We start from the raw sequence: 19,240 nt of genomic DNA, 5'->3' as shown, positions 1-19,240 counted from the left end.
GTTGTGATTCCAAATTAACACCTCTTGGTTCAAGGGAATAGAAATTAGCTGAATTATCTGGCAGCCCCAGATGTCCTGGCGTTGTTCTTCCTTCGCACTGATTTAATATGCCCGAAGAGCAGTTATGATGCAGAAAAACTGCTAATGGTCAAGAAATAATTCATGCCATGGGTAATGGATAGTCTTATCTTTCTTTGCATACAAAAACTATTAGGATCGAGGGGACTTGACAGATACTCATTTTTCTCGGCTGGGCTGTGCTGCCAAAATGCACATTGTGCATGGGTGGCTGGTAAGACTTGGCACAGGGCCTTAGTTTTAAAGGTCAACTCATATGATTCGCTGTGTCCTATAAGCTTCGAAAACTCGTTTTGCTATTAAAAATGCCTTCAAAATATCACCACAGAACCCTTACTTACCAAACAAAGAAAGACATATTCTCCTGTAAGATTGTGGCTGAGAATATCGAATACCGAATAGCGACGGGACAGAATATCGTTACAAGAAGATTGAGAGACAAAACATCAGAAGGTAAGTGCACTGAGTGTGGTAAGGATTTACTATTCTTGTCTCCACGTGAAGATATGTATATCATCAAGGTACATAGATGTAGAGTTAGGTATAGAAAATGTACACAAACGTACCTTTCGATATTTTGTCCCCAAATATTGTTGAAATGATATTCGGTCCCTTCGATGCTCGTGATTCTATATTCTATGCTAACACCTGCTGTAACATATGGAGTAATTTACTCTTTCGTAAGCATTGACAATTATGCAGGTAAACAAAGTGTGATGTCAGCACTGTGCTGTCATGGTCCTGAAGTACACCCTGAAGGTTACCTCACTGAAAGGCTTCCGTGATGCAGGCATCACATGATGGAGGTATCGGCTTGGCATTGATGTGAACTCCAGACACTCACAAATGCCGGCCAAACCCTGAACAATTATGAGTCACCCTGTGGTACATTTAAAGAACACTCTTTTTGAGGAGCTTTGTTTAAGGGATAGGCCCTCATTACGAGGTATGTGGGAAACGGCCTCTATACTATGTCGTTTTTACCAAGCAATGCCTTAACAGTGCATGCCTTTACCACGCAGGTAAGTTATTGTGCCTTTACCATACATGGTATGTATTGGTAAGATAAGTATATATATATATATATATATATTTTTTTTTTTTGCAGAGTTACAAACTTGACCCGAATCAGGTATCAGAGCGCTTTACAGAGCACCAGTTACGTTACAGGAGGACACACATTAATTTTTGTTGGGCACGGAGAGATTAAGTGATTTGCCCAGAATCACAGGATGTTCAGTGTCATTGGAGAGAATCGAACCCATTTCCCCAGATTTGAGGTTGACCGCTCTAGCGGTTAGGCCTACTCCTCTCCCCATATATATGGTAGGTAGGTAGGTAGGTAGATAGATAGATAGATAGATAGATAGATAGATAGATAGATAGATAGATAGATAGATAGATAGATAGATGGATAGATAGATAGATGGATAGATAGATGGATAGATAGATGGATAGATAGATGGATAGATAGATGGATAGATAGATGGATAGATAGATGGATAGATGGATAGATAGATGGATAGATAGATGGATAGATAGATAGATAGATGGATAGATGGATAGATAGATGGATAGATGGATAGATGGATAGATAGATAGATAGATATCTGTTGCCAGTTGAAACTGGAAGGGCGGTGTGAGGAGGTGTCGGGAAATAAAAAAAATTTAAAACAATTGCTTACCTGCTGCTCTGCTCATACTGCCTCGTTTTTCCTTCTCCTCTTCCCCTCCGGAAATGGATGGGCCTGAAAGCACAGGCTCCCCATCCAATCTAGACACTGCTTTCATAGCATGAGGGCAGCACCACGACTGGTCGGAGCAGCCTCGTTTGCCACTCAGACTCAGAGCCTGTAGCGTTTCTCCAACCCCACAGCCAGGTTGGAGAAACATTAGTGCGAATGTCAGTTTGGCCTGTCAAAGATAGCCGGCCAAACTGACATGCACACTTATAAGTGCACACTACCCCTCCCTGGCATGGCCCGGCCCCTACCACTCCCATGTATGCAGCACAGACAGAGATAAATAAAAAAATAATAACAATGTTTTATTATTGTTTTATTTATCATCTGCCGGCAGTGGGGAAACGATCCCTCGCCATTACAACGGAGCCACCCCATGGATGGATGGATGGATGTATGGATAGGTAGGTAGGTAGGTAGGTAGGTAGGTAGATAGATAGATAGATAGATAGATAGAGTGAGTTCAGGGGTGCTTAGTGGCAAAAGGTGTTATGGGTAATTTTAAGGATCCTGTCACTGTACCAACACCCCTTGGAAAGCCTTTAGTCACATTATAGGTACCCACTGAGTGTTTTTTTTAACCATTCGCAAAGTGCTGCGGTGCGTCCCCAGGAGTAGAAAGCACTATATAAATGTTACTGAAATGCAACATATTCTTCATATAGTGAAATGCTTATATTGTTGAAAATGGTACCAAACGATAAAACTATATCCCTATTTCATTACGTCATCTCAGCTGCTCTCACTTTAAGAGTTGGTGTTTTTTCAGTGACACATACTTTATCGTAGTGGTTTTGCAACTGTCCGTCTTGTGTTTTGTACCAAATTCTGTTATGTGCTTTAAATGCAAGGGCCTGAAGCGCCTTTTATAGTGCCATAAAAACGTAAATTGATAACATAATAATAATATTTTGCATCGTTTTAATCATACAACAGCTTTTGGCTTCATGGGTAAGCCCTCTTCAACTGTCGTTTGCGCCTTCTTCCCCACTAAAAATAAAAAATCTCGAAACCTCTCATAGTGCTGTCAGGTCTGGGCACTCACATCACCTTCCTGTTGAGGCATGAAAACGAACAACCATTCTTGGAAGCAGGGGACGTGTTTCTTCTCTCTCTAAACGTTGATGTAATCCTTCACAACAGAATCCTGTTCTCCCTTCAGGGGATCAACCCGCCATTTGGGAGCTTCTCCAATGCCGTGATCTTTAATTGCCTTCCAAAAAGTAAACAGGACATTAAAAGGTAGTGCGTCCACGATCCGTCAGGGTCACGTGTAGACGATTATATGTCTAGTTTACAGTTAATATCGTAAGAAAAAAAATGAAAAATAAATCAGCAGATTCAAGGACGGGGCTGAAGGTTTGTTTAGGCGCGATCATAAGACGTAGTTCTGAGGTGCCAGCATTTAGTCGTCTGGGTCCCCAGAGCACTCTTAGCAACCAACCAGCGCATAGTACGGAAGTCTTGGAAACAGTGCTAAGTTTAGGAGAGGGGAGGCGTAGCTCGTCTTAAGGTGTCACCTGTGCCACAATGGCGGCATCGTCATGGGAAGAGGCGCTTGGACGGCGCGCTTGGGCGCGAGGCCCCGGATGTTTACTGAACGGTAGCGTCAGCTGCGCCTGTTAACTCGGCGAGGCCGGGGGCCCGCGGCGCGCTGCAGCTTTAAAGGCGAAAAAAATAGCTTTGAGAGGATGCCAAGCCAGCCCCTGCAATGCTCCCGTGGCATGATTAGATGCATGCCCAGGGTTCTATTTGCATATGATATTCAGGGCATGGTTTTTTTTTATTGTTCTTAATCAGGGCCGAATGTCAACAAAATAGATGAAGTTGCAAGCCGAAGTGAAATTTTTATCACATTGGGGATGTGCTTTTTCTCCCATTTATCACAGCCCATATTGAGAGAGGGAATTTTTCGGGAAATGTGGTAATCAATGGAGGCGCTCCATATGGCGGGGATCAAAGGTGTTACATAGTGTGTGGTTCTGCTTTATTGCCAGCCACTACTGTTAATTGGACAACAAGATCAGAGGCAATATTAAAATCCAATTAAATTGATATGAACAGATTGCCAAGTGATGTACACTAATGTATAATTGAGTATCAAGCAAATGCGAGTCCCCGTCTTCTGCTTCTAGCTCCTGAATAAATGATGGAGCCATAGAGGACAGACACAAGTTTGCACATTAGCGCCACAGCTCTGGGCCTTCATTTGTTACTTGCGGAGTTGATGACTTTAGTTCCCCTCTGGTAGTCAGTCTTAAAGTGACGCGCGCCCTTATTCGACCCTCTCTAAGCAGTGTGACTTCTTTTTTCCTTCTTCCCTTTCATAGAAAGGGAATCCATGCTTCATTACCTATCTATTATATAGCGGTTCTAAGGAGCACATTCCTGATAATGTATAGTGCTGTTTGTAAACGATCTTCGCGCACGCCGCCGTGTGTTACCACAAGCCTAATGCTCATTCTACGATATAAATTAATATGAATTTGTTTCTTGCTTGGGAAAGAAAACTGTTTGGGGTAGGCAATAGCAAGGTCCAACACTGTATGCGCGGATGGAATCATATTCGATAAAGATTTCAATGTATTTATAACTCCTTTATGACACAAAGCTTTTAGAGCTATGCTATCCCTCTTGATTGTTGCTACCGGTGGAAGCAGAAATGGGCCTAAAGTCCTTTTCTTAACTCAGGATCTCACGAAGACTAATGATCGAGACATACGGACATTATAGCTTTGCTAGGTAAGAAACACCCCTCCACCATCTAAACACCCCTCCACCATCTCACAGAGCCCTCAAAGAACAGCAGACAATGCAGCTCACTCTACCTAAACCCTGAAGTGCATCAGGCTGTGAATAGGTCTTTTCCATAGGCGACCTCTTCTTAGAGTCCGTCTTTGTGGATACTAAGGGATTAACTCTTAATGGAAATCTCCAAGTAGATGGTCAGGCTGGAAAATATGAGCATGGTCGCGCTACGGTGCCCTACAGGCTTGTGTTTTAGGTTTAGGGGTTTAGTGTTCCGCAGAAGGAAACCATATTTGTTTTCTGTTTCCTGAGTCTGCCTGCAGGGTTTATGCTGTGCTCTCTGTGTGATGCCACAATGGAAAATGACCCTCTATTGATTGCAGCACAATAACTTTGACAGGCTGCATGGCTCAATGGGTTTGTGTTGTGTTGCTAAGGAGGCCAAAGGCTGACCTTCCTGTCTGTCTTCCAGGGCAATTAAGGCTTGGGAAAGTTCTTTAGGTAGCATGCTTGGGTCTTGTTTGTGCACTGAAAGGGAAAAAGGGAAAGCAAAGAACCGACCCTTTTCCTTTTCATGACCCATGCAAGCACAGGTGGCAGTGAGTGGTTTTGTGCCAAAAGTAGTGTTCACTTCAGCCCCTTCATGTGGGAGGGCACATTACACACAGGAGTGGCAGCAGAAACGATGAGACGTCAAGCCAAAGGTAACAAGCTCAAGTGCCACAAACAATAAAAGACACTGCGCTTACAGCCTTTGTCCCACATCTGTTATATTCAGAGATAACAAGAGTGTCCACTGCTTTGCAGATGTATACAAATATAATTCTATAGAAACTGAAGTAGGGAAGTGGACAGAAGCCACCCCTATAAAAAGATATTTCACATCAGAATGATGACATTATATGAGCTTTGAAAACAACATTGATATACAGGGCCTGTAGCACAAAGATATCTTACACTTTTGCATAATTTTCACTTTGGAGTAATTTTAATATTTTTCGGTATTCACAAACTCTAAGTGTAAATTGAGTACAATAATGTAAGGTACATGTCTCCAACCAGGGAATATTACATTTGGTTTACTCTGGTGTGTGTGTGTGTTGATGAATCCCCTCTAAATCCTTCACTAACCCTCTATATATCCTGCATACACCTCCTTAATCCCCTCCCCCTGCTTCTTTTCCCACCCACTCCCTCCAGTCCCTCCCACATTTAATATTAAAACCTATACTTATATGTGTGGAGACTCCACATTAGGGGTGAAGAACTCTGCACACACATTTAGCTAATGAGGAGACTTAAAACTCTGTACAGTGTGGATTGCAATTCGTGGTACATTTTGTACTACTACAAAACATGATACAAAGTGCAGTTTGTGAATCACTCCATAATGTGTATGTTCATCTCCAAAGTTGTATACTGCATACCTGTAATAGTTGAAGTAATCACCTCACTGGATTGTGCTTTTTTCTCCATATTCATAAAGCAAAAATGTACTGAGGGTGGGTGAGAAGGAGATATATATAGTTACATTTGATCTTCCAGTAATTAAATTGAAACACGTTTATTTGAAAATATGTGCATTATCAAAACTCAAAGGCTGATGTTTGGACAAGATGGTTACATTTTCAAAATATATTTAAAGCTGATATTTCAGTTATATCATATGTGGCATTGGGGCATTGGTAAGGTTTCATATTAATATTATTACCATGGTGTCAGGGGCATTGCATTGTTATGTATTGCCTATGTAGAGGAATTGCACCTGGATGGACAAAACGTTTCTACGTTAGTACTGGCAATGTTGCCTGCTGAACTGAGGTGATCACTGCTGGCAATCTTGCACAGGGTACCCATTAATTTAATCGTACCTGATGTGGTCACTATCACAATTCTAAAACTATTAGCAGATTGGGTTTATTTTCATTGAACTTAAGTAGCTCTGATTACAGTAAAGGTTTGAGACATCTGCCCTAAAGTTTGAATCCACCACGATGACTCATCTCACAACTAAGATCATAACACCTCTAAATAAGGCCTTCAACAAGTCAGTGTTATTGTAATGTATGCTTTGAAGGAAGCATTCATTAAATTGTTTTCTTTATGATCTATTCAACTTACTCTATGTCATTGCAAAGAACTTCTTAAAATACATGATCGCTTACTAATGTGTCCAATCTAGCCATACAGCACTTCTCCACTGGGCATATGCCCCTATCTTAGCAACCCCAGCAGCACTCCAAACATCCTGTGCCACTGTGATAGTGAGTATGGTGCCATGCAGGGACAAAAAAACCTCATCCAAAGGATAAACATCTAATGAGCTAGCCAATAGGTCATCTGAATAGAAACATGCTACCACTAAGTGAAAACTTGAGCAGCATTGACAACACTTGTACTGGGGCGAGTTATGTGGCCATAGCCATCAAAAAGTTGTCACTCTATGTGTGGTGGAGTCTGAATGCATTCACCTGTATTCACCTGTATCAAAGCACATGCAAGAGATGGTCGAAAACAGTAAGGAAATAAAAAGAATCTAGCCCCATCCCCACATCCAGCAGATATTATTGAGCCAGATGCAGGTCGACCCCAATGAAATATGCTGACTTTCTCCCAGTGTAATTTGCAGACATTTGGCAGTGCACGAATCTTGTCGGCTTTGCTTTCAGAGACATACCTACATGTAGGTTCTGCAGAATACAGTGGTTGGGGTTGTCTGTACTAGCAAGTCTTAAGTACGATCCAAAGGATTTCGTTTTAATAACTTTAGAATAATGAAAGATAGAGGAAAAACAAGGTTTTAAAATTATGAATTGTAGTTTGCATGCCAGGTCATATCTCACAGAGCTATATTAGGATTGTTGCTACTGAAATGCCGGAAGCAAAAGGATCTCTGTAACAATGTCAATAACCCACTAAGCTATCTACATAAAATACGTACCATTGACCTGCATGTTACATGTTATGCTTAGCAGGAAACACATAACTCCTCTGCTATTTTATGATAAGTCTAACCTGTGACTAAACTTCACACAGATCTTTTTCAGCATGTGCTTTAATCACCATGGTTATCTTACCATCTTTATACCCTGGAAATGAACGTGTACACTAAAGATATCTGCAGCAGGCACCTTAACCCCAAGGGGATTTTAAAATGCAGCCTGATTGGGAGTAATTAAGTAAGACAGACCAGATATGCTGTCACATTTGCCGTTGTTGTCCATTTTTGGGACAAGATTTTATAAGAAATAAATGTGTACGTTTTAAAAAAATTTTTTTAGTGTATCTTATATAGCGCACGGCTACCCCAACGGGGTGTCCCGGCGCTTGCATTGGGAACCCGTCCTGGCTTTTCCCTGTGAGATAACCCATACTGGGCATCCCCAAGGTGAAAGCCAGGCATCCCGCCGCGGGGGGCTGTAGTGGAGATTAAGCAAGCTATTGCCTAGAGTTGCAGAGTGTGAACCCGTGATTCGAGTAGGCACCGAAGTGAGAATTATCGAGCCCGTGGACACTTGGGCTCAGACCCTGCCGCGTCGGGAATTGAACCCTGGTCCCGGGTCTGACCTCAGCTTCCGGGTATGCCTCCTCTAACCATTGAGCCACACTTCTCCACATAAGTTGATTGTCAGATTCAGCTTCTCATGACTCCACCCCTCACGACTAGTAGCGGCTCGCACAGGTAAGAGTGGTGAGACGGCGGGGAGGGGTGGGGGGTGGTATCGGACGACGAGATAAGTAATGTTAAATAAATGAAACCACTTACCTTACGCTGTTTATTTATTTAACATTACTTATCCCGTCGTCTGTCAACTTCCACCACCTCCCACCCTGCCTCGCCCCATTGCTCTTACCTGTGCAAGCCACTATTGCTCTTGACTCCAGCTCATTTCTGCTTCCACAACTTAATCCCCAGTGAATGGGATCCCAGAGTATTTTTTCTAATTTCTAGACTGGCCAACAAGATGGCTCAGCAGGTTAAACACCCAACACCACCATCAAGGGTCAGATCACAAACCATTTTTTGCCGGTGCTATTATGTGTCCTTTTTTGTTCAAACATCCTTTACCATCGTGTCATGAAGCAGTTTTGTGCTGCATTATTGTTTTTTGGGATTGCTGTACTATACTGCGTGGATTGTGTTCTATTATGACTGTTTTATTGGTATTTTGCTTTGTGTTATATTATTGTGGTGTGTTTCGGTGTGCTGTACAGCCACTGTCGAGTTGTGAGCAAAGGATGATATATTCCAGGGAACAGCACCATATCCCTATAAAGTTCCAATGTAAAAAAAATATTTTCAACTCTCTATATTGGTAAAAAAAAAACTGCTGCTCCAGTTCTTCAGCTATTTAGGGCATGAATCACTCAAACTTGTGACAAGGCAAGCCCCCAAAGTAACATTTCTCTCACTTTATTTAATTCAGCACCTATTCTGATCGCTCGAAGTTTCATGAGGTCAATTCCTGACATGTCCAGCTCAACCTCCATCCTTCTGAGGATGGTAAATTGAGTGCCATTAATTTGAATAATACTCCTGTTATCAGCAGATATTACAAATGGCAGATATGTTGTATAGACTACTATACTAAAAGTAAGCCAGCAGCTACATCTGATCACCGACGGGCAGACAAAAGACAGCAGTAGATGACATAAAAAACCCACCATTACTGCTTAATGTGTAATAATATAAATCGGATGCGAGAGAACTCTGTGCAACACCCTCCTTTGTGAACTCCATCCTTTAGTGACGTAGGCAGCACGAGGTGAAAAGCAACTGTTGTCCTTTATGGGGGCTTCAATGCCCATCCCTATTATTCGGTAGCACTGCATGCATAACATAGTTACAGAGCTGAAAAGCAACCTTGAAATCAGATGACTGACCATTGCCTCTAATAAACGATTACCCTAAAAACTTTCCTGAGGGGATGGTGTGTGCCGGTAGGGAGGCGGGACTTACCTGCTGCAACATTTCCATAATGCCCTGGAGCCTCCAACCTCCTCTGTATGCTGCTCACCTGGCTGTAAGAGAGGGAGAGAGAGAAACAGTTTCTATGGTGAAACATGAAAATAGAAGAAGGGCTACCAGTACACTGATCACTATATTTGTGGTCTTTCCTCTATTTTTGATGCCTATTGCAAATTTAAAAAAAAAACACTGATCTGCTGTTTTCGCTGCTCAGACTGAGTCCGGGACAGTGCAAAAGGTGACAGAGCCTCAGTCTCCAGTAATAAATGCTGGGTATGCCCACCATCAACCACCACCACAAATTAACCACCAAACAAAATGGAGCACACATTAACCCCTTGGGCGCGGCCGCGATTCTGCGCCTGTGCGGCAGAAGCGCGAGTGGGCGGGTTTATGACAGCCCCCAGCCGTCATCAGCACACGCCCACCGTAGTGCATGACGGCTGGGGGCCGTCATCAGCATCGAAGGGGTTAATGAATGTAATGCCTGAGTTAATTTAAGAATGAGATCTGGTTGCCAAAATAGAATACTCCAACAGGTGTTCATGCATTGCAATGAGTTTGGAGGCTGGGGGTGGGGGGTTTGGGTAGGGACAGTCCCACTCCAATGATTATCTGAATTTACATAATAGAAAGCCGCCAGTATGGTGCTGGGAAATATGGGCAATGAACATGTACCAAATGCGTATCTGCAGGGAACTCATGAAAAGTAATAGGCATCATAGTCAACCAATCATTAAACATCATCAGAGTCCAAGAATCAAACCCCGGTGTCTCAGAGTAAGATCCGTGTACAGAGAGCTAATGTCACAGGGAGTAATAGAAGACAATGTGCAAAGTCTGCCGACCATTAAAGTGCAGGTTGAAACACGGTTATATAAAAAATAATTCAGTCCTATCCACTTTTCTATGAGTAAAGTCCATTTAAGAGTAAAGGCAGTCCACTGCAGCCTTCAAAGCCATGCAGGCAAAACATCAGCACAATCGATGTCTGATAGGGTTACTGTAACCTACAAGATAGGTCAGTGATTAGAATGTCACATCTGCATTTCAATTCATACTATTATATTTTTCGTGTTGACTCTTACAGGCATATGAATGCTAATAGCCACTCTGAGGTCATCTTAGTCATCTTAGAAATTTAACACGCCAAGGTAATGAAACTATGATTGGAAAAGACTTGTATGACCTTATTGGCCCTTCGAAACATACAGTTTCTTTACTATGTGCCTTCAAGAAAGCTGTAGTTGTGGCTTTTTTAGTTTGTCCAGCATATTCAGTATATTACAATTTACAAATGACCCTCATCTGTCATTACTTATACCAAATACCTAAAAGCAATGTTAACATGTTTCACATTCTCTAAAAGAGTATCTATTGCCTATGTAGACTTGTCCTTCAGACTTACCTGTTGCAACGCAGTCTATGCAGGCTGGTCAAACTGTTGATCAGCAGGTTGCAAATGATTCAAAATGCAACAGTGTGGAAGCTTATGAAGCTGAAATGTAGTTTAATTCCTAGATTGGAGGTATTCGACAGTTACCATATACAAGAACAGGTCAAATTCTGGACACTTGGGGAAGATTTACTAAGGACCTGCATTGCCCTTCTAAAAGGCAATTCATCGCAAGGCACCGAACTCCTGAAATGTGGTTTATACTGCCACGTAATGGTCTATTAACCCAGCCTTTCTTGTCTTTGTAAAGAATTGTAATGCAACAGAGCGAATTGTACTGTGGTGCATTATATTTCATTGTGGTAGGCATTCCATGAGTGAGGTAGGGGCATTCCCATCTAGGACTCTGTCAAATTCACACAGAATTTGACGTAACCCTAGATTTACTAAATGCAGTAAACCTGGGATTGCACCAAAATGGTGTGTACAACAGCAAGGCATGGAGAGGAGAAATATCTTTATTGCTCCTCGTTACTTTCTCTTTCTATGTGTGATGCATTCTGCATCAAGTATGATGCATCAAGCGACTAAATTGATTCATAGGATCGTTTTTTTTTTGCACGAGAGTATCCCTTCCAGCACATAGAAAATTAAACCTGTAAAGCAGGAACCCTTGCAGCATGGCGCCTTGGTATCCGCATTGGTGCTCGCAGCACATAGTGCCCCATTGCTAGGAGAGAAATATTTGTAAATCTGCCCCCAAATATTTCTCATTCGGAGCTTATCCCTAACTTAAAGTGACCCCATATATTTCTCATTCGGAGCCTATCCCTAACTTAAAGTGACTACATTCACTGCTTGTGACTCTAGTACGAGTCATTGATCTTCTGGTTGGAACGTTCCTCTGGTTTGAGGTTCTCAACCATTCCTACCTCCAAGAAGTACTACCTGTGTTTAGGTTCATCATCTTCCTTTTGAAGCTCACATATTAAATCCACTCTTACGGAGTCAAAACATCTAAAATGTAGTCTGGCTGTGAATACCCTATCCAGCTCTATCCCTGTTAGCCGTACACTTTCCCGCCTATTGAATTATAGCACAAGAAACAGAAGGGTAAAACCCCTTCAACTGGTGAATAGGGTAGGAATAGAGTGTCTCATAGGTGAGCAATGTAAGGATGGCCAACTGCTTTGCCTTAATTTATGAAAAAAGTGGAGGATGCATCCAACCCCCTGTGCACAGGTCTTTGACTGTACACAGCAGGGAGTGGCCACTTGGCCTGGCTTCTAGCCAAGCACTCATACAATCCTTCAGGGCTGATAAGACCTCGGGTAGCAGCCAACACCCACTATGCATGCCTTTGGTGTGCATAGCTGATTTTTGTACAGAGACTGCTCCTTTCACCCATCCTCCCCCAGGTGTGGATCCCTTAGTGTACATGGATTTCAATCATGCACAGAGGATTTGGCCACAAGGCCTGGCCTCTGACCATGCACAGAGGATTTGGCCACAAGGCCTGGCCTCCGACCAGGCCCTGCACTAAACCCTCTGCGGGCGTCCAACACCTGCTGCGAAAAGCCTGAGCAACAGGGTCGGCAGCAGGGTCTGGTCAACGGCCGGAGTCATCTTCCTTTTTTTGAAATATATTTTTGTATTCTAGAATCTGTGAAGGATCCTCAAATATAGGAATTATCCACGAACCCACACGAGAAAGCCTCTTATGTGTCCTTTCAAATATTTTTCCGGGATTTTGGGACCAAGTTTGTGAGTCCTGTAATGGCTGCGGCAACATTTTCTTTCAATATTGTGGAGCCAATCAGAACATTTTGAAAGATTTGCGTACTTAGATATCTTTAAAAAATGTTTGCTTTAACTTCTTCATAGCCAAGTCTCTCTTTATAAGCAAATGTCTCAAACTACTGAACCAATTTTCACCAAACCAAAAAGGGCACTTCCTTGAGTAAGGTTCTAACTTCCTGCTAAATTTTGTATAATTCGTTTCAGATGGTTTTCTCTATGAAAAAGCAAAGCTGCCTATGGAAAATCGAACGTTTGCAATTCCGCACTTTTTCTTGGCCACCGCTTGATGGAGTTGTAGAAAACTTGCTATGGAAGACCTAATGTGGATGACATTTTTGGGGTGTTGTTTTGCACAGATAAATTGAATGCCATCAAAGTTTAGAAAAACAGAAAATGCACTTCCTATGGAAACTATGACTCAACTATAACTACGCTGACACTATGTTTGCCAAGGGCAGCTGTCCCTTTCCTCACACTCCTGTGTCATCCTCCTACCAGGGATGGTGGGTGTCCCAGGCGCAACACTCCTCTCATTTATGGCACTCAAAATGCTTCACAGGGTTCCTTCTGAAACATCTTATGTGCACATACAAAACTGCCAGTGGTTCAACGTGTATTTATTTGTAGTAAAAAGTGTTACATCTCACTATACATTTCTGCTTCCAGGACCCTAGAGCCAGATGTACATAGACTTCCGTGTGCAATTACCTAATAACCAATTTTTTGCGATTCGTCATGAGGAAATTGCAAACCGCTTTGTACAACAGTTTTTTTTACACTGTTTGCGATTCCAAATGTTATGTTATGTTATGTTATGTTATGAACATTTATTACGCGCACAGCTGCTCCAGCAAAGGAGCGTCCTGGCGCCTGACAAGGTAACAACATAACACAGCTTAAAAAGGTGGCAAACTAGAAGGTAAAGCGATTTAAGGAAATAGGAAGGTCTTAAACGGCCCTACGAAATGAGAAGAGATCATCAAGGGCACGAATCTTTAAAGGAAGGGAATTCCACAGGGCCGCAGCACGTACTCGAAATGAGCGGCCGCCAGCACGGTTACGCTTGAACCGGGGGACTACTGCAAGTTCAAGGTCCGACGAACGTAGAGGGCGGGCCGGAACATAGGGAGACAAGAGATTCAAAAGAATCTGGGCAGGGGAGCCCTTGAGGATCTTGTGGGACAGACAGAGCACTTTAAATTGAATCCTCTGCTTAATCGGCAGCCAATGAAGAGAGCGCAAAGTGTTGGCAGCGGAGCAGAACCTGGGTAGGTCCACGACTGCTCTAGCGGCCGCGTTTTGCACACATTGTAGACGAGTGATTTCGGCCTGGTTTATCCCTACCAAGAGGGAGCTGGCATAGTCGAGCCGAGAAATCACCGCCGCCTGCACCACAAGCTGCCTGGTCGAGGCGTCAAAATTTTTTAACACAGGTCTTAAGCCACGCAGGATACCGAAACAGTATGCAGCAGTTCTCTTTCTGTGGCAGACAAAGCTAAGGGCAGGATCTAACCACACCCGAGGTTTTTTATCTCCGAAACCGGGGTCGGGGTGGGACCAAGCTCTGAAGGCCACCAAATATCGCGCCAGAGTTCCGCTTGCTTGCCGATGATCATGATTTCTATCTTTTTTGCGTTCAACTGGAGACAGTTGGAGTTCATCCCGCTGGCAACCGCCCGAAGTCCATTCTGGAATCTTGGGGCATCCAAACAAGAATCTCCGCTGAGCGTGACCGCCAGATGAGTGTCGTCAGCGTATGACACCATAGTCATACTCCACTGCTTGTCAACATCAGCCAGCCGCCTCACGTAGAGATTGAACAACGTGGGGCTCAGCGAAGATCCCTGAGGGACCCCAAGATCCAGAGGGTAAGATTTTGACTGGTGGGGCGGAACGGCCACGCAAAAAGATCGATCAGCAAGAAAAGAGCGGAACCACTGAAGAGCAGGACCAATGACGCCAGCTTCCTCCAGGCGCTGCAGAAGAATCCTGTGCGAGACGGTGTCAAAGGCGGCGCTAAGATCTAATAAAACAAGCGCCGCCGTTTGACCCGAATCTAGCACAGTGCGCAGGTGTTCCACCATGAAGAGGAGGGCTGTCTCCGTGCTGTGCCCAGCTCGGAATCAATTCTGCGTGGCGTCCAAGATGTTGGCCCGCGTAAGATGGTCTGAGAGAGCAATGTTCACATACGCCTCCGCTACTTTTGCCGGCCACGGAAGAAGCGATATCGGACGATAGTTCTCAGGTTTACAAGAGTCCAGAGACGGCTTCTTCAGGATGGGCATAACCACTGCCTGTTTCCACTTGGCGGGAACCACACCTGATGCAAGCGAGATATTAATCAAGGAACAGACCGGAAAAAGGTCGAGAGATGCCGGGTCTCTAAACAAAGCCGGTCTTAAAGGGTCAGCCGGAGACCCAGACTTAACTTGCTGAGCCAGTTTCTTGAAGCTTTCAGGTGGTAGGCAGGGAAGAGAGTGTAAGACATCCTGCACTGGAGGGCTAAGAAGCCCTCCGCCATAGGGCATAGCCGTGGGAAAGGCTCGATAGATGGCTTGGACTTTTTCAAGAAAAAAGGCCGCCAAGGTTTCGCAATGTGAAGTGGAACAAGTTTCATTCACAGAGTACTTTTTTGCCACCAGATCTTTGAGAGCCTTAAAGATGGTTTTAGAAAGATTAGTGCTGTTGCGGAATTCAAGAGCATAGAATGCCGCACGAGCTCTACAGGCTCGATAGATGGCTTGGACTTTTTCAAGAAAAAAGGCCGCCAAGGTTTCACAATGTGAAGTGGAACAAGTTTCATTCACAGAGGCCTTTTTTGCCACCAGATCTTTGAGAGAATTAAAGATGGTTTTAGAAGGATTAGTGCTGTTGCGGAATTCAAGAGCATAGAATGCCGCACGAGCTCTACAGACAGCGCGATGGTAGGATTTGATGGTGGCCAGATACAGGGCTTTTTTACTGGTGTCATAAGTTTTCCGCCATTCTCTCTTAGCGCGTCTACACGTACTTTTAAGCGCACGCAAAGATCCATCATACCAAGGACTGGGGTCCCTTGATCCACATTTGCTCAAAGCCACCGGAATAAGGGAATCAAGGGCCCAGGTGACCCATTCACAGAAGTGGTCATAGCCCGTTTCCACAGTGTCTAACGGGCCCAACAGGTCCTCAGACAAAAGGCAATGAAAATCCTCAAGTTTTAGTTTATTCCAATGTCGTCTGGGGACAACTCGGACCGTGGGTTTAAGAGGGTGCTCAAACAGTGGGCACTGGATCGTCACCAAGAAATGATCTGTCCAGGCCAGGGGGAAGGGGTTGAGACCCTTGCCTCTGCGAGATTCGTAAAGAAGGGGTTCAGAGTATGTCCACCTACATGTGTGGGATACGTGATCAGTTGAGAAAATTGAAAGGCCTCAAGATCGGCCAAAGTGCTACTCACGGCAGGCGCGGTCAGATTGTCAAAATGGAGATTCAAATCCCCGAGAATAGAGAAATTGGCACACCCTACAGCCAGCGTGCTAATAGCGTCTTAGAGTGCCTCTCTGAATGCCACGTCGCTGCCTGGGGGGGCGATAAATCAATATGCCAGAAAAGGATAAATGGGTCGCGAGAGACCTGCATCGTTAATATCCATAAGGCAAGTCGCAATTTGCGACCCATTGAGAATGCCTTGCACTCACAGAGATGGTGGCCTACTGGGGTCAGCAGACCACCATGTCTGTGACTGCTTTTTAAATAAAGCAGGTTTTATTTTGAAGTGCAGCCCGTTTTCCGCATATTTGTGAATCCATGGAGGATTTAAGATTTAAATTATTTTTTTAAATAAAAGCACACCATTGGACAAGGGGGATTTTCCCCCAGTCTTCCATTTTGGATAACAAATAGTATGCTCCCTGATTGACTAGCAGGCAAAGAAACATGTTTCTGTTGTATTTCATGGTGCACTAAGCACCGTGATGGGAAATATAAAAGACATGGGTATAAGTGGGGAGGGCGAGGACACCCAGATTCCCAGTTCCACGTGGGCAGGACCAAGGGGACCTTCCCAGCAATTAAATAAACATTTAAAATTTGTTTTTGTTATCACATGAATTGCAAACCCTACTGTTAATTTGCAAATCACAATCCTTGGGTGTTGTAGACCGTCCTGGGGTTCAGGATTCGTGAATCCTATAAATAAATGAAAAAAGTAGTCTGTGCTTTCCAGCTGCACTTCGCCAATGTACACACGAGGGTGGTGGTCATACGCAGCCAGGGCTTAACTTATGTCTGTGGTTTCCAGTGCACTGCAACTCATTCCTAACACTGGTACATTTTTGATGACAGTCAACCACCTGGTGGTGCAGTCTGCCTATTTTTAGGAGAGCACATCAATTTAGTAATTTAATATACCCTGAATATTAATAATAACAGTGCTTCCAGCCCATTAGCACTTCCATTTTGCAGTTTTGGCAGGAGCAGTAGGCGGTGCAAGCTGCAGTGACCCCTAAAGTGGTACATTGTGCCCTTGCACTTATTTTTGTAGGCAACCCTGCATGCAGCGGGGTCAGTGCAGTGCCTGGCCACAGTCGAGTTCTTGCAACTATCACCATGCTACACACAGTCGAAGGCCTTGTGCAGCAGAGGTTAGCTGCCAAACTGAGGGCTAGGCGAGAGGCCTGGCCAGTGTTCAGGTCTTGCAGCAAGCCATGCTCCACACAGCCTTTTGGTGTGGGCCAAGGCAGTTGGCAAACCCCGAAGTGTTGGATAAAGGGCCTAGCTGAAGGTATGTGGCCAACACCACTGTGCACAGTCAAAAACTACATGTGTGTGTCTAGGACTCCCAGCCCATGGAGGGTTGGGATCAGGGCATCCAGAAAGCTGGAGGCCGAGACCTTCAGGCAAACCCTCACTATGCACGGCCAAAGAGCACGAGCATTAAGAAATTGCTGTTTGCGGGAGTGTGGACGCAAGGCCTGGATGGAAGCCAAGCCACTCAGTCAATCCCACACTGTGAACGGCTGAATCAGGTGTGCTGCTGGAGTTGGATGTCAATGGATGGTTTGGTTCAGAGCCTGGCATGAGCACCTGGGGTGTGGCCCAGCAAAGTGCTGGGAACAGGGCCTGGTTGGACGATATTTAAGAAGAAAAAAGAAACTGATGCTCAGTTGAGGACATTTACACCGCCAAAGAGCCCCTCTTTGAGGTGTTGCCCGTTGGGTATTGCACCGCCGACCCAACGAGGAGCATTGCCGATGATGAAGCATGACACCTGCAAGGGTGTGTGAGGCCATTATATCCAACAAATTGGATACCCACTCGTTTTACCACGACGCACGGGTGCCACCAACACCAAACCCCCGCTCTCATTAGGAACAGCCTGGTACTTCTTGTGTTTCATGCCACTTTGGGCGAACACCTAGCTGGACCTACCACTCTCTCTTTGAGTGGAAAACTCGCCCTTTCATTGTCTCCCTACTTTGAAAACAGGACATTTAAACCGAGGCATACCTTTGGCCGTGTTAGCCGCATAGATATCGCTATACCCCATGGCTGTCAAATTATGTTTAGTTAATATTCAGGCCGTCCGTTTCCAGAGAATGTAGCACCACTTAAGGTGAAAATCGTGATCTGCTCTCTATTTTCCAGCAGGAGTATACATCTACAGGCCCAGTTGCATTATTGGGCAAAAAAAGGGCTAGATGAAAGTCACCTACATGAGATGAGGACTTGGTGCCGGCTATTTACACTCAGAGTCGATAATCTGAGGAGTTGTCGTATGCACATGCATGCTGCTCTTTTTAAAGCAATCTTCCTCTACAAAATATGATTTATTCCCTGTGTTTATGTGCGTGGCATGAAACACGAAAAACTCTACATCATAAAAAAGATTAATTTCTATGAAACTTCCACATTGACAGTTGAACCATGTGCGGGCACAGTATTGTGCAGCTGCTTCGCCGTGGTATTCCAAGCTTCCTGGTGGCTTTTATATCCAACACAGCCCCGTAGAAGCACAACACCCATTCCAAATGGCAAAGACAAACTGTTGTTTTTCCAGATTTATGGATGAAACGCAGAACAGCAACAGAATTAATTGCCCCAGGTTAATTCAATAACTGAACAGCAATTGACATGCAGACAGATAAAAAAGATGGGCTGAAATGTTTGCCAAAATGGAGTCGCCTGTTCCGCTATTGGCAGAGCACCTTGTGGAACGTTCATTTAAACTATAAAGATGACGCTCTTGTTCATCAAACTGTAAACGCGTGCAGACGTTCAACCTACGCTGCCGTGAATTTACGTCATTGTTGTCAGCCCGCTTAGAGTGGAAACATTTCCGCAGCTTCCTTTCTCTCTTTCAATCGGGATAGGGCTGCGTCCAACTCCAAATCCCAGAACAGCTTTAAGCTCGGTTTTGAATCCATTGCCAATTTTGGGGCATTCATAGTGCATTCAAAATAGGAGAGCAATTATCCTTGCAAAATGTTGGTATGCAATTAAGTAATTTGCCTGCCAAGAATGATA

General features: G+C 44.2%; 1 protein-coding gene across 1 annotated transcript in view; it reads right to left on the bottom strand.

The window, feature by feature from the left end:
* The window catches only part of LOC147708882 (uncharacterized), a 129,678-nt gene that overhangs the window by 19,346 nt on the left and 91,092 nt on the right, over window positions 1–19,240 (bottom strand). Inside the window, exon 3 of the mRNA XM_086925795.1 lies at window positions 9,529–9,590. Within this exon, the coding sequence (XP_086781921.1) occupies window positions 9,529–9,590 (62 nt within the window). The remainder of the gene's footprint in view (window positions 1–9,528; window positions 9,591–19,240) is intronic.

Source organism: Lissotriton vulgaris, chromosome 6, assembly GCF_964263255.1.
Source record: "Lissotriton vulgaris chromosome 6, aLisVul1.2, whole genome shotgun sequence".
NCBI classification, from domain to species: Eukaryota; Metazoa; Chordata; class Amphibia; order Caudata; family Salamandridae; genus Lissotriton; species Lissotriton vulgaris.
This window is presented reverse-complemented; position numbering and strand designations above follow the sequence as displayed.